The sequence below is a fragment of the Chiloscyllium punctatum genome, chromosome 49, assembly GCF_047496795.1.
Source record: "Chiloscyllium punctatum isolate Juve2018m chromosome 49, sChiPun1.3, whole genome shotgun sequence".
In the NCBI taxonomy this organism is placed as follows: domain Eukaryota; kingdom Metazoa; phylum Chordata; class Chondrichthyes; order Orectolobiformes; family Hemiscylliidae; genus Chiloscyllium; species Chiloscyllium punctatum.
The window spans coordinates 36,085,077-36,100,541 of record NC_092787.1 but is presented as its reverse complement, the minus strand read 5'-3'; the positions used below and the strand labels follow the sequence as shown (position 1 = coordinate 36,100,541).

The window sequence follows — 15,465 nt, the reverse complement described above, 5'->3', positions numbered from 1 at the left end:
CGGTCTGGATAGGTTATGTCACAGAGTTCCAACGGAGATAGCTGTGGAGATTATAAAGGCATTGGTGATGATTCAGGAATCACTGGAGTCAGGTAGCGTCGTAAGGACTGAAAATCACTAATGTCGACATCCTGTTTAAGGAAGGAAAGAGGAAGAAGACAGATAACCTTTGGCTAGTAAGCATGGCTTTGGTCATTTTGAGGACTTTAGTGTTTGTTTTCATGGTTGCACTTGCTGAGCTCATGATAAAATAGGGCAGAAATATCAAGACTTCTCAAGGTTCTGCCTGACAAATCTATCAGAATTCTTTGAGGAGGAAATGAGCAGGTCAGACAGAGGGCAGTCAGTGGACGTGTCTTTGACCAGAGCCATTTAATCCTCGAAATTTGGAAATTTTTCTGGCTTCGCTTTAATATACTTATTGCTCTAACTTTGACAACCCGCTGTGTTAAACAGTTGCAGATATTAATTACCCTCTGAGAGATGAATGTCCTGTTCATCGCCATCTTAAGCATATGATTACCAGCAATAACTTGTTTGCTAAAACAATAGTCATACACTGAAAGAATATGTTGTTCACAAACCCCATTTGTTTTTATAAATGCACCATTTTGAGAATATAAAAGTGAAACTTGTGAGTGATTCTTATTATTCCTTCCAAACAGTCCAGTCATTCTCCTCAGCACTCCAGTTCATGTCCTCTTCAACGAGTCACATTGTTTGGTTTCCTTATTAATTCTTTTTTTTTCTTAACAGCAGTGCTCTATTTACTGGTCTCCTCGTGATCTTCCCCTTGCGGCCTGTCCCATCGTTGTAAGTTGTTCTGACTCCTATGTTTTTTACCCATGTTCCTCTCAATTGAATATCTAACCCTTGACTGCCAGCTGTCTAACATGGGGTTTCATTCAGCTCACGTACTTCCTGTCCTCTGGTTGACAATGTTTATTCTTTACCCAGTTTTCTTCCATGCTCCTGTCCATAGCCCAGGCTTATTAACTATGCTCAACCCCGTACATCCATTTACTTTCCATTGTTTAAAGCTATGTGAAGTTGTTTTTGTATCCCAGGGGTTAATACTTGCCTATTATTGTTTGGATATTTGCGCTGCTCTCAGTTGTTTCGTCTATTCACAAATTTGTGAATAGATATTAGGGGATATTTCAACATGGTGTTCAACTGCTCTCTGAACTTGGACTGAGTAGCCACGTAAATAAATGTGTTAGTGCAACAACTTAAATTTCTCAGCATATAGGCAAGCACTTCAAACATACCATCAGAACTGACGATGGAATCATCAAAATCAAAAAAATATATAATGTAAACAAACCACAAGAGGATGAAGGTGCCCGATATGGTAAAGAGTAAAATCATCGACTTCCTTCTGCTTTCCATCTCTTGGTCAGTGTGTTTTTCGTCTTTTTTGTGATGTTTCAATCCCATACGGGCTCGACTGACCATTAAAATGTGTCTGACTGTCATAATATTGAATAACAGAATTAAACTGAATGGTAATAATGGTGTTAAAACCTTTTCAAACATCCTAAATCCATTCCACCTTGGATCTCTAAAGTAGATTTGCTTATTAGAACAGCGCCATTCTACATTGTTAATTATCCACTTAGGTTTATATCTGAAGTAAATGGGAATGTTTTTTAAACACAGGAGAATGCCAGTTGTGGCTAGAACCACAGTTGCAGTTTTCTTGGTGCAATATTTCATTTTCAGTTTCCGGCAAGAAATGGCAACAAATCGATCAAAAGTGAAAGTCACAGTGAACCAGACAGAACAGTCTATGGCTACACGGATCACAACATAGAGGGGTCGACATATAGAAGTGAGCTTCACGACATTCAATGGGAAATAATAATTGTTGATTCGACGAAGTATGACCTCAGTGATAATGACCATGAGATCCATCAATGCCATGGCCACCAGGTAACGAGTGGTGCAAGTGGAAAGTCCACACTTTCCCTGGGACAGGATGACAATTGCAATTAAGTTAACTGCAATAAATAAAGAAAGACCCGGTGAGAAAACTTAATTTTTCGTAGACAAATAAATTTTTTTCTGAGAAACAGATTACATCTGTAAAGAAAAATGTGCACTGTGACCATGCCACAATTAAAAACAATCTCCAGCATTAATTTTGCTTTCTGAACCTGTTCTCTCACTGCTCTTGGGATGGATATATATCTCCAATGCATGTCATCTTGAGCAGTACATGGTCATTAACATCAAACAGACAACAAATGGCTGTTACTGAAATTCAATGCGATTTTAGATGAAGAAATAATCCTCGTAATCCTCTGCAATAGCAGCACCAGCATGGTCAGACCCACACTGCCGTCCTGCCTTCATGATCATTCCTCTGCAAACACATGACACACAACTGTTGACATTTCAGTAAATAAAAATTGACCATTCCCAATCAGGATGCATTAACACAGGTTTTTGTCTTTCAGGTTTCTTCAGAATTCCACAAGATTCATAACAGGGTGTAAGTTTCTATTTTACATTGTGAAGGTTCCATCATTATTTTTTCTATGTGTTTAGTGTATGTTAAACAATACTTTATATGTGAATACATATGAACTCAGACACCAGGTGACCTCAACATTATTGGTTAAATTAGCTTTCGCTGAGACAGATGGTAGCAATATAAATACAGCTCATCTGAAGAATAGCATTTGACTTTAGCAATTCTGTACTTCAAAAATGTTTTCCGAATTTTGGAACTCCTTTTTCTGATCTACTGCTAGTTTCATGTCATCATCTAATATACGTCTCTTATATCTTCTTGAAGAGTTTATGGACCGTCTCCTTAAATGTTTCCATTTCTTCTCAGCCTTTATGTTTCCACATTCAAACTTTGCCACCACATCTTCACCCTGTTGTAATGTATTATTTCAGGTTTATCTTATTCAAGTCTTTCCAAATTGAGTCTGTATTGAATGCTACAGCATTTTATGTTCACTTCTGCCTCTAATACGATTTTAATATTATTCTTGCCACAATAATTTCCCAGCTCTAAAATAACTTGTTTGCTGGTAGTTTGAAACAAGAGTTTTCATTGAAACTTTCCTCAATCAACACTGTCTGAGTGTGGGATAAAGGAACCCTTGTAAATCTGAAATCACTGCATATCAGGGGACACACTTTCTGCTGGTTAGAGCCATACCTGACATATAGAAAGATGGTTGTGGTTACTGGAGGTTAGTCATCTCAGACAATATAACCACTGCCCTGTAACATCCAATGATGTTACTGTCACTGATTCTCCTGCGATCAACAGATTGGTTGTTAGTACTGAACAGAACATCAACTGGACTCGGCACATAGACACATTGGCTACATGAACAGGTCATGGCTCGGAATACTGATGCGAAAAACTCACCACTTGTATCCCTAAAGCCTATCCATCACCTGCAAGGAACAAATCAAAGTGTGGTGGAGTACTCCCACTTGCCTGAATGCTGTAGCTCCAACAACACTCAAGGAACCTGATACCATTCAGGACAAAGCAGCCGGCTTGATTAGCATTACATCAACAAGCATTCATTCCCTTCACCACAAACGCTCAGTGACAGCAATGTATAACATCCACAAGATGGGCTGCAGAAATTCACCAAAGCTCCTCAGATAGCATCATGTAAACTCACAGCCACTTCTGTCAAGGACAAAAGCAGCAAATATACAGGAACCTCATCACTTTCAATTTCACCTCACACCGTAAAATCCTGATGCCAAGCTTCTTACCATTCTGTCTTGAAAATATATTGCCGTTCTTCCATTGTTACTGAATCAAAACATTGAACTTACCTTCCTAATGGCATTTGGCTTCATTCACTTCACAATGACTGCAGCAGTTCAAGAAGGCAACTCAATAACACCTTCTGAAGATCAACCAGGGGTGTGTTATAAATGCTGGCCAGCCAGTGACATCTATATCCCACAAAATGAATAACAGAAAGAATGGTGGTCTAAATCAGTTCTTAATTCTGCCTCTTACATTTCGATTTGTGAAGTGTTTTGTGAAGTTCAATCATCCACAATAGTTCCAAAAGCAGCACTTACAGCTCAATTATTCCCTTTGTGTTTAGTTTTTTAAAACAATCATCATTTCACAGCCTTATTGTGAAGGTGTTTATTTTATTAGAGACTTCAATTTACTCACTTTTTTTCATGTTCACATGATATCTTGGTTTCGTCTTCACTAAGAAAGACACAAATAAGACATTACAACTGTTGGCAAACACAGATTCCTTGAAGGGAGAGGAACTGACTGATTGCTAGGCAAAAGGTGGTGAGGAACCTGATGAGAATGAATCCTGATAATCCTCAGGGCCAATAAAGGGCATCACAGAACACTAAGGAATTGAAATTAGGAATAGTCAGTGCATTGATGATTGTCTTTCAAAATTCTGACATTCTGGAACATTTCCTACGAATTGTAAGTTGAGAAATGGAACACCACTTTCGTTTTCTAAATGCAGTCAAACGGAATTGTTGACTGGTTAGACTGACACCATTAGTGGGGAAAGTCTTGAAGTCCGTTGGAAAACATTTAATAGCAGTGGCAAAGATCAGGTAAACTCAGCAAGAATTTAAGAAAACTAATTCATCCTTGAAAATAATTTGAATTTTTGTGTACATAACTAATAAAGTGGGTCCAACGAACCATTGTAAGGCTTAATTGGACTTTCAGAGTGCTTTTCAGAAGTTCCGCACAGGGATTAGCTTGTAAAATAAAAGGGTGTGGAATTGAGGGAAGTGTACTGACACGATGAACGTGCCAATTGGAGGATGACAGAAAGGAAGCGGAAGAAACGGGATTTCATCTGAGAGGCAGGTAGTGACTGGACAGGTAGCTCAGGGATCCATAACTGACTTCATCTATTCACAATACATATTAATGTTTTAAATGAGGGAACTTAACGTCTTATCTCTGGCACTGTAGACGTCACAAAGATTGTTGGGCTGGTGAGCTTTGAGGAGTAAGCAGAGATGTTTCAGTGTGTTTTGTATAAGTTGAATGAATGGACAAATTAATAATAGATAACGTATAAAGTGGATAATTGTGAGGTTACCAATTTCGCAAATCAGAAAGGCAGATTATTAGTCATATATTGACAGATTGATAAAGTGGGAGGTGTAATGCAGCCTCATTGCCCTTCTGTACGAGACAATGAAGGGTAACCTGCAGGTGAGCAGAAGGAGAAGAAGAGAAGTGACACGATGGCTTTCATGGCGAAAGGATTCCAGTACAAAGCACAATTATCTACCACGATTGCATTAACCCCGGCATAGCAGAACAGTGGCATGAAGAGAGTCTATCAATTAAGATTATGTTCACTGGCCTTCAAAAGAATGAGAGGGAATCTCATCAAATTTCTAAGATCGGAAATAGGCCTGGGCAGGTTAACAGACGGAGGACGTTTCTAATGACCTGTGAGTCCAGAATCATTTGTCTGAGTCTGCGGTACGGTAAGGTAATTAGGCACTGAAATAAGTGGAAATTTCTTCACGCAGAGAGTGGTGAGCCAGTGAAGTTCTTCAGTAAGAAGGCTATTCAGGTGAAAATATTCATGAAGGCTTCCGAAATAGTTTATAGGTCGCAAGGCATCAAAAGATCTGAGAAGAATGTAAGAGAAGTCTGCCGAGACAGACGATCAGCCAGAATGAAACTAATTGTTCAGGCACACTCAGAATGTCCTACTCCTGCTTCCATTTGTTATTTATTAGGATCTGCCAAATGGGCTGGGTTTGACAAGAGGTGTTCTGTGGCCGTGGGAAATTATTTTATCACAGTTTCCAACAATAATATCTTGCGAAATCATGGAAACTAAATTCAGATGTTGCTTGATTCAGCACAGAGGTGACCACAGAGCTAAATCCCATCCTTCCAGGGTCCCTTTCTACATTGTGCCTGGGTTTGCTGGAGCTTGGTAAGCTGTTCCTCACAAACCCACGATGGATCCGGCAGATCTCTTTCCCCACACCAACTCAGATGGTGCTCTCAGAGCTTCCACACTCTGTACCCTCTGCTCCATTTGATTGTGCATGTTCAAAACCAAGATATGTTGTAACTGCACTCCCAAATCTCATTCTGAATTGTGTTTTCAAACTCTGAGGTCTCCCTGAAATATCTCCAGCAGTTCACACCACAACTGCCAGCAAAAACTTTCAAGTCCTTCCAGGATCTTTCCAGGAACAGAATTAATTGAAATGCCTATTTGCAGCAAGTTACTTGATGGGTCCGCTACAATACTAATTGAAGGGCTTCAGTGTATTGCTGAACATATGATCAGCTCAGAGGAACTGACACAGGTGTTCACTGGACAGGCACAGCGCTAGTTTTAACCTGTGAATCAATGTGGGCTTGAAACCTCTTTCCAATATGGACCTGCACAGCCAGCTCCTGATGAATGGGTGATATCCCACACATTCAATTTCATTTTTTCTGAGCTTCATAACACAGCACTGCATCAGAGGAGCAAAAGAACGAGGATAGGGAAAGATACAGCAAGGAAAGTCATTCACCTTATAATTGAATAGGGCCATTAATTAGTGCAGAATGGTTGCAGAAATATGGGGAACAATCCGTGTATTTGGACTAACTGGAGGAGTGCGGCCTTCAGGTGTCCAATTGCCAAATGAAACAATTAAATTATGAGACTGCGACATCATGTGAAATGATCAGTTATATAGTAATTTGAATCCACTTAGCAGAACGAGCCGAGACATAACCAAACCAGGCAGAAGACACTTTGTAGATCACGCTGATGCCCTGGTCAGTGAAGTGGACTATTTGCGGATTGTACATGGGCATAGATCACTCTCTTGCTCCATATACCTGCACTAGTGAATGGAGACAGTGAGGTCTGCCGATGGTGGTGATCAGAGTTGCTGGAAAAACACAGCAGGACAGGCAGCATCCAAGGAGCAGGAAAACTGATGTCTCAAGCCGGAACCCTTATTCAAGAATGTGATAGTGGCCAAGCATGGGGATATTTTCAGGTCCGGAAGTGGTGCTTCCATGCGTTCATGTCTCTGTATCTGTGAAACAGCAGCAAAATACAAGTACTGAGGGAGTGCAGTTGTGAAAATCACTATTAGAGACGGAGCAGAGGGAAATCAGTTTAAACGTAAACAATTCTCAGAGATTTGAGAACAAGACAGAACGAGACAGAGAGCGATATCATGAACAATGTCATCACGTGTGTGAGAATTTTAAACTGGAGACACTGCAAGAGTTAACAGCAACATAAAATGAAGCTGACAGGTATGACAAGGGGAATGGATTTCGGTCTAATCGCTGGAAAAGCTGTGGAATCTTTGGGTGAGCTTTGGTGATGCAGTTTTATGAACAGGGATGGGGTCAGCAGAGTCCTGGGAGTAAACAAACTGGATTTCACATTTTAAACTTTAAGCAGAGGCTGGGTTGATCTGGTGATAAATGTTCTTGTGGGGTCAGTAAATAGAAGTAATAATGGTCAGGATTTGTGTCCAGGAAATCAGGCCTGGAAGAGAGGGATCACTGCATTTGTGGAAAAGCTGTTGAATCTTCACATATTGGCCAAGGATGGAATGGAGTCAAATGTTGGAAATTTAGTTTTTTTGCCAGAATAGAAGACAATGATTTTTATGTTTCTAATATGTAAAGAATGATGACAGGAACGAAATAAATCGTAGTTTACAGATGAAGCTGAGCAATGTCGCTCTTGTGTGCCGACCAGAATCAAAAAGAAAACAGGCAGTTAGCAATGGTTTGCAGAGTGGAAGATATATTCAGAGTCTCATCAGCAGTAATAAGAGTGGCACGGGCAGTAGAATAAATAGAAAGAATAACGATAGAGTTAAACATGGTTTACAGAAATAACAATTGGGTCGTATGACTTACCAGGAACGCCAACAATAGCCAGGATAGGATAATAAAAGAATTCAGTCATGTACATTATGTAATGGATTCGCAGCGATACTGGAATCTTATCATAAAAAGCAGAAAGGGCCAACAGATCCCAGTATACAGTCCTGTCCATTTCTGTAACATTCATGTCCATCATTATTAGATTCTGGTTCATTCCAGCCAACTTTATTCTCAGATTCTAATCTCTCCTTTCCTCATCTCTGGAGCTGTTGAGTGTTGAACGTGATGTCGCCACTGACTCTATGGAATGTCACATTGAAATGAGCCTGTTTTTAACAGAAAAGCGAATTACTCCAGTGTCACAGGTCGAATCCATGGGGACTAACATTAATTGCAGTCACTAAACAAACAGGTTCATTTCAGCTGGAAAACAGAGCAGCAGGTCAGGAAGTGGAGAGATTGAAGTGAAGGTAGGTGTTAGAATCAATAAATCCAAAAGGAAGGACAGGCAGAGACAGGTTAATGAACATACTTGTACTAATGGGCTGAAGTGTGTTTATTTCAACAAAAAGAATACTATGGGTAAGTCAGATGAACTTAGAGCCTGGGTGAGGACAAAGGGCTATGGTATTGCGACCATTACAAAGATTTGATTGAGACAGGGACGTGACTGGCTGCTCACATTGTCAGGGTTTCATGTTTTAGATGAGTGAGACAAAAAGATGAAAGAGATGGAGTATTTGCATTCCTAATTAGGGAGATTGTCACTGGTACATTAACATGATGATTCCACATGACCCAAACAGGCACCAACACAATGATGAATACCTATGTAGGCAGGTTCTGGAATGATACAATATAACAGGGTTGTCAGCGTGGTGACTTCGACTTCCCCACGATTGACTGGGACTCCATTAATGCAAGGGGCTTGGTTGAGACAGAATTGTTTAGGTCAATCCATGAGGGATCTTGAAATAGCATGCAAAGATTTCAACTAGAGGAGGGGCCTTACTGGACTTTGTACTGGCTAATGAGCTCGCCAGTTGACTGACCCACCAAGGGGAGAGCATTTTGAAAACAGTGATCAGAATTGGTTAAGGAAGAAATAGAGGGCTTGCAGACCCCGGTCATGGTGAACGAATATAAAAGGTCTGGATGTCCATGAAGAAGATGAAGTATTGGGTTCAGGGAAACATAAGCCTTGGAGGAAGTGGAGGCTGTGGTTGTTGTCCCAAACATATGCAGGAAGCTCCTGGACCGGGGGTGGGGGGGAGGGGGTGGATAGCATGGTATTGTGGTATGTGGAGATGGGTTCAGTGAGGCAAGCGCAGGCTGAGGCGATGGGTTGGCTGGGGCGGTCAGGGTTGTTAATCTATGAGGGTGGGCAGGAGTCTTGTTGGAAAAAGTAAGCTCGGAGGCAGAGGCTGTGAAAGAAAAGTTTGATGTCAAAACGCATTTTTGCAAATAGTGTTACATTATATTCCAAATAACAAACTTTCTCAATAGCTATCACTAAGTAGCATGTGATGCACGAAATGGTTGGAAGGTGCAAGCGTAAATGCTGACTTCAAGAATTTACACTGGTGTTTAGCCCTGTCAGCGCAATGGGTGTTATCACCAGGATTCAGAATTAAATCACAACAGTTTATGCAGATCCAATGTTAACTTTCAGAGTCCTACGTGTTTAATTACACCTGATTTAAATAAACTTAGAGTGTGCTTTTCTGTCATAACTGTTGGTATAGTGAAGGTAAAAGGCCATTCAATGCTTTTCACAAGTCAATGGTTTGCAGAGACCTTCCAGACCTCCTATGGCATTGGGATCTCGTGTTTGACGGACTTGTGTTAAATGATTGCGATAAAGACAAACTTTCGAGTTGATGCTAATAAAAATAGAGAGAGAATAGTCGGAATATGGGAGGGTGATATTCATGGGATTCCTGATGATAGAACCATAAGACAGATGAGCAGAATTATACCATTCAGTCAATTGCATTTCCATTCAATTGAGTTGATCTGGTAGTCCACTTTACTGTCTTTGGCCAGATTGAAAGCAATTAATTGTAAATATGATGATGTTGATAAGCTTGAACCAATCCAAACCAAACCAATCCTGGGATAATGACAGGGCACTTGGACAGAGAGAGGAGAAGAAATTGCCATCTGAAGTGATAAGAAACCTCGATACTCTCAAAAAAAAGAAACACAATTTATTCATGAAGGTAGACGGCACATTTAGCGAACATTCCTGACATCACAATTCAACCGAGAGAGGTGTTCAGAGCAGACGAATTCACAGAGAAAAGATCCCGAACAACAGAATCAGTGGAGAGGTAGAGGAATATACTGGAAGACACATTCCGTGTGAATATTGAGAGAGTAAGCTTGAAATTACGTTTTTTTAATTCACTGGATTTATATAAGTGGGACCTTCAGTTTTGAAGCAGTACATAAATAGAGCTTAAATCAGTGAGTGAATGGGTAGTAGTTAGGAAGTAATTATTAAATTTATTCGGAATTCTGTTACAATTTCGTTCACTGTTGGAGTCAGGAAAATAAATTGTTATTTGTTAATTTCAGAGTGAGCAAAATAATTTCATTTCATTATTCAATTCTTTACAACAGATTGGGGAGTGAGAGTTAGGTTATAACCTTTCTTCGTCTTCTTTATTAGATTACAATGTGAGGTATTGCTCTCTGGGTGTTTCGGTTTTAATTATCAGAGGGATGACAACCTCCCCTTCGTAACAGTAGGCTCATCTTGAAGATTAAGGTGCATGGGATTCACGCTGATTTGGCTGTTTGGAATCAGAATAGCTTTGCTCAGAGAAGATAGAGGGTAATATTGGAAGGGGGTGATTCAGACTGGCAGACAGTGAATGGTGGTACTCTGCAGTGATCCGTTTTGGGCTTCTACTGGTTGTGATGCAAATGAATGACCTGGATGAAAATCAAGATGGTTGGGTTAGTAGGTTTGCCGCCAATACAATGATTGATGGATTTATGGATAATGTAGAAGTATGTCAAAGGATTGATGGGAGGAAAAAGAGCAGGTGGAGTTTAATCCGGGTAAGTATGGGTACTGCACTTCGGAAAATCAAATACTAAGGAAAAGTAGCAAGTTTCTTGAGGTATAAGTTCAAAATCCCAGGTTGTGGCCACACAGGTAGATATGGTGGGAAGGAAGGCCCAATGTATGCTTGCCTTTATTGTTTAATGAATTGAGTGTAACTGTCAGGTTGTCATGGTGCAGTTTTATAGGGCATTACTTCGGCCACACTTCAAGTATTGCATTCAGTTCGGGTTGTCACATTATAAGTAACAATTGGAGGCTTTGGAGAGGGTGTAGAAGAGGTTTACCAGGGTGTTGTCTGGGTTAGAATGTATGAGGAACAAGGAGAGGTGAGGTAAACTCGGGTTGCTTTCTTTGATGCAGCGATGTATATGGAGAGACTTGTTAGAGGTCTCTAAAATTATGGGATGCCGGGATAGGTTTGATAGTCAGAAGGTGTTTCCCAGGGTTGAAATGTCTAATACTATGGGATATGCATTGAAGGTGAGATGGGAAAGTTCAAAGGAGCCATGAGAGGCAGGTTTTTACACAGAATAAGAGAAGTCTTTGTTGGTGGTGGCATATACAGTTGGGACAATGGAAGGACTTTTGGATTATCAGATGAAAACACAAGTAATGGATGTATGTTGATCAAAGGCATGCAGAAGGAATTAATTTATTTTGGCATCATGTTCGCCACAACATCATTTGTCAAAGGGCCCATTCTTGTTCTGTATTGTCGTATGTTCGATGCAAGATTGCAAGATTTGTTTAGATATCTGGTTGCAGAGAAGCAAGAGTAAATATTGAACCGCTGGAAATGTACCTGGAGAAGTAGCAATTGAGAACAAAGAAATACTGGGGAAACCTTGCATCAGTTTTCCCAGTGGGCAACACCAGTAACTTACCAGAAACATAAGGAGTCTGGGAGGTGGTTGCGTGGAGTGTCCACTACTTAGGAAAAGGTACTGGGAATGCTGAAAGTTTGAAGGTGGATAAATGACCCAGACTGGATGGGTTACATCACAGGGTTCCAAAGGCGATAGCTGAGGAGATTGTAAAGGCATGAGTGACGATTCAGGAATCACTGGAATCAGGTAGCGTCGTGACGAGTGAAAATCGCTAATGTTGACATCCCAGTTTAATGAGGGAGAGAGGAAGAAGACATATAAGCATTGGATGGTAAGCATGGTCTTGTTCATTTTAAGGACTTTAGTGTTTGTTTTCGTGGTTGCGATTGGTGAGCTCATGATAAAACGGGGCAGAAATTACAAGACTTCTCAAGGTTCTGCCTAACAAATCTGTCAGAATTCTTTGAGGAGGAAATGAGCAGGTCAGACAGAGGACAGTCAGTTGATGTGTCATTGACCAGAGCCATTTAATCCACGAATAACTGCAATTTTTTCTGCCTTCGCTTCAATATACTTATTGCTCTAACTTTGACAACCCGCTGTGTTAAACAGTTGCAGATATTAACTACCCTCTGAGACGTGAATGTCCTGTTCATCGCCATCTTAAGCATATGATTACCAGCAATAACTTGTTTGCAAAAACAATAGTCATACACTTAAAGAATATGCTGTTCACAAACCCCATTTGTTTTTATAAATGCACCATTTTGAGAATGTAAGAGTGAAACCTGTGAGTGATTCTTATTGTTCCTTCCAAACAGTCCAGTCATTCTCCTCATCACTCCAGTTCATGTCCTCTTCAACGAGTCACATTGTATATTTTCATTATTAATTCTGTTGTTTTGTTTTCTTGACAGCAGTTATCTATTTACTGGGCTCCACATGTTTGGGTTCAAGGAGGAAAGCAATTGGTCAAACCACATAATTTTAAACAAAACAGAATTTCCTTACAAGATTACCAAATGAAACCAAACAAAAAGAACAGAATACTGAATAACTTAACGTATCCGATAACCCAACAGATTATCCAAATTTAATGATGCTGTTCCAAATGCTTGCAACAATCCCCATAAACACGCTTTAGTATACAAGGTAAAATCAAACCCAGGGTCTTACAGGAGAGCACTCAGAGAGAGAGCGAGAGAGAGAGAACCAGCCTGCTTCTTTGCCCCCAGCAGCTTCAGCTGCCTGACTGCATTCAGTGAATCGCCACACTGCCAAACCATAGATATCTGAGCTGGGAGAACTGACCACTCCTCTTACATTGTGCAAGTTTTTTTTTATTTTAAAGTTAAAACCATTTTGACTGTGACAGTACCTGTTCGCTCTAATCAAAGTAGCCCTTAAACCTTGAAATCTGTGCCTTTTCTGACTTCACTATAAAAAGCACAAAACCAACATAACCTTGTTAATGCATCAGCATCGTCACACAACAACTTTCTGTGCTGCACTTTGTCAACAGTCTTCTGGAAATCCAAACAGATCACGTCCACTGGCTCTCCTCTGTCTAACTTTCTCATTCCCTCCTCAAAGAATTCTGACAAATCTGTCAGGCAGAACCTTGCAAAGTCTTGCTATTTCGGCAGTAATTTATCATGAGCTCACCAATCGCATCCATAAAATCAAACTCTAATGTCCTAAAAATGACCAAGGCCATGCTAACCAGCCAATAGTTATCTGTCTTTTTCCTCTCTCCCTCCTTAAACAGAGATGTCAACATTGGCCATTTTCAGTCCTCACGATGCTATCTGACTCCAGTGATTCCTAAATCACCACCAATGCCTTTACAATCTCCTCAGCTATCTCCTTTGGAATCCTGTGATGTAACCCATCCAGTCTGGGTTATTTATCCATCTTCAAACCTTTCAGCATTCCCAGCACCTTCTCCTATATAGTGGTCACTGCACTCAATCCTCTACCAGACCCCTCATGGTTCTGGTAAATTACTGGTGTCACCCACTGGGATAAACTGAGGCAAGGTTTCTCCAGCAATGCTTTGTTCCCTATTGGTACTTCTCCAGGTACATTTCCAGTGGTTCAATATCCACTCTCGCTTCCCTGTAACCTTTAGGATATCTAAAAAATCTTGCAATCTTGCATAGAACATAGGACACAGGACAATACAGACCAGGAACGGGTCCTTTGACACATGATGTTGTGGCGAACATAACGCCAAATTAAATTAATTCCCTCTGCATGCCTTTGATCGACATACATCCATTACTTGTGTATTCATTTGATAATCCAAAAGTCCTTTCATTGTGCCAACTGTATTTGCCACCGCCAACAAAGATGTCTCTCACGCTGTTTAAAAACCTGTCCCTCATGGTTCCTTTGAAATTTCCCATCTCACCTTAAATGCACGTCCCATAGTATGAGACATTTCAACTATGGGAAACACCTTCTGATTGTCAAACATATCCTGGCATCCCATAATTTTAGAGACCTCTACCAAGTCTTACCATATCCATCGCTGTACCAAAGAAACCATCCCAAGTTTTTCTAACCTTTCCTTGTTTCTCATACATTCTAATCCAGACAACACCCTGGTAAACCGCTTCTACACACTCTACAAAGCCTCCAAATCCTACTTATATTGTGACAACCAGAACTGAATGCAATACTCGAAGTGTGGCCCAAGTAAAATACAATAAAACTGCAACATGACACACAATTCCCTGAACAATAAAGACAAGCCTTCTTTCCCAAACTATCTACCTGCGGGGCCACTTTCTGGGAAATATGAACTTGTACCCCAAGATCCCTTGGCACATCAAAGCTGTTCAGGCTAGTTATTAACTGGATACTTTTCCTTAGCATCTGATCTTTCTAAGTGCAGTACCTATACTTACCTGGATTAAACTCCGCCTGCTGTTTTCCACCCATATGGGGCAACTGATCTATCCTTTGACAATCTTCTACATTATCCACAAATGCATCAATTATTGTATTGGCTGCAAACCTAATAACCCAACCACGTAGATTTTCACCGAGGTCATTCATTTATATCACAAACAGCAGAGGTCCAATACGGATCGGTAAATCCAATTCCAAACATCCAAGTCAGCGTGAATCCCATGCATCTTAATCTTCCAGATGAGCCGACTGTTACGAAGGGAAGGTTGTCATCTCTCTGACAATTAAAACTGAAACACCCAGAACACCTCTCTCAGTCGAATTGTGATGTTAGGAATGCTCGATAAATGTACCGTGTACCTTCACAAATAAATTGTGTTTCTTTTTTCTGAGAGAATAGAGGTTTCTTATCTCTTCAGATGGCAATTGGCTCTCTTCTCTCCGTCCAAATGCCCTGTCACTTTCCCGCCAATAACATATTGATTTCTTTACAATTTGATTGGTTTAAACTTGTCAACATCATCAGATTTAAAATTAATTGCTTTCAATCTAGCCAAAGAGAGCAAAGTGGACTTAAGGATTATCAGATCAACTAATTTGGATGGAAATTCAATTGACTGATTGGTATAAATCTGCTCCTATGTCTTATGGTTTTATCATCATTAATTCCATGAATATCACCCTCCAGTATTCCTACTCTGCTGTCTTTGTTTGTATCAGCATTAACTCGAAAGTTTGTCTTTATTTCAGTCATTATCACAAGTCTAACAAACACTAGA

General features: G+C 40.3%; 1 protein-coding gene across 1 annotated transcript; it reads right to left on the bottom strand.

Moving 5' to 3' along the window:
- Positions 1 to 1,110: 1,110 nt before the first annotated feature.
- On the bottom strand, positions 1,111 to 14,833 carry LOC140469274 (uncharacterized). The gene is made up of 3 exons (XM_072565615.1): positions 14,683 to 14,833; positions 4,175 to 4,213; positions 1,111 to 2,003 (listed from the first exon to the last, which is right to left on the bottom strand). The coding sequence occupies exons 1-3, from the start codon at positions 14,831 to 14,833 to the stop codon at positions 1,111 to 1,113; spliced, it is 1,083 nt and encodes a 360-aa protein (XP_072421716.1).
- Positions 14,834 to 15,465: the final 632 nt, after the last annotated feature.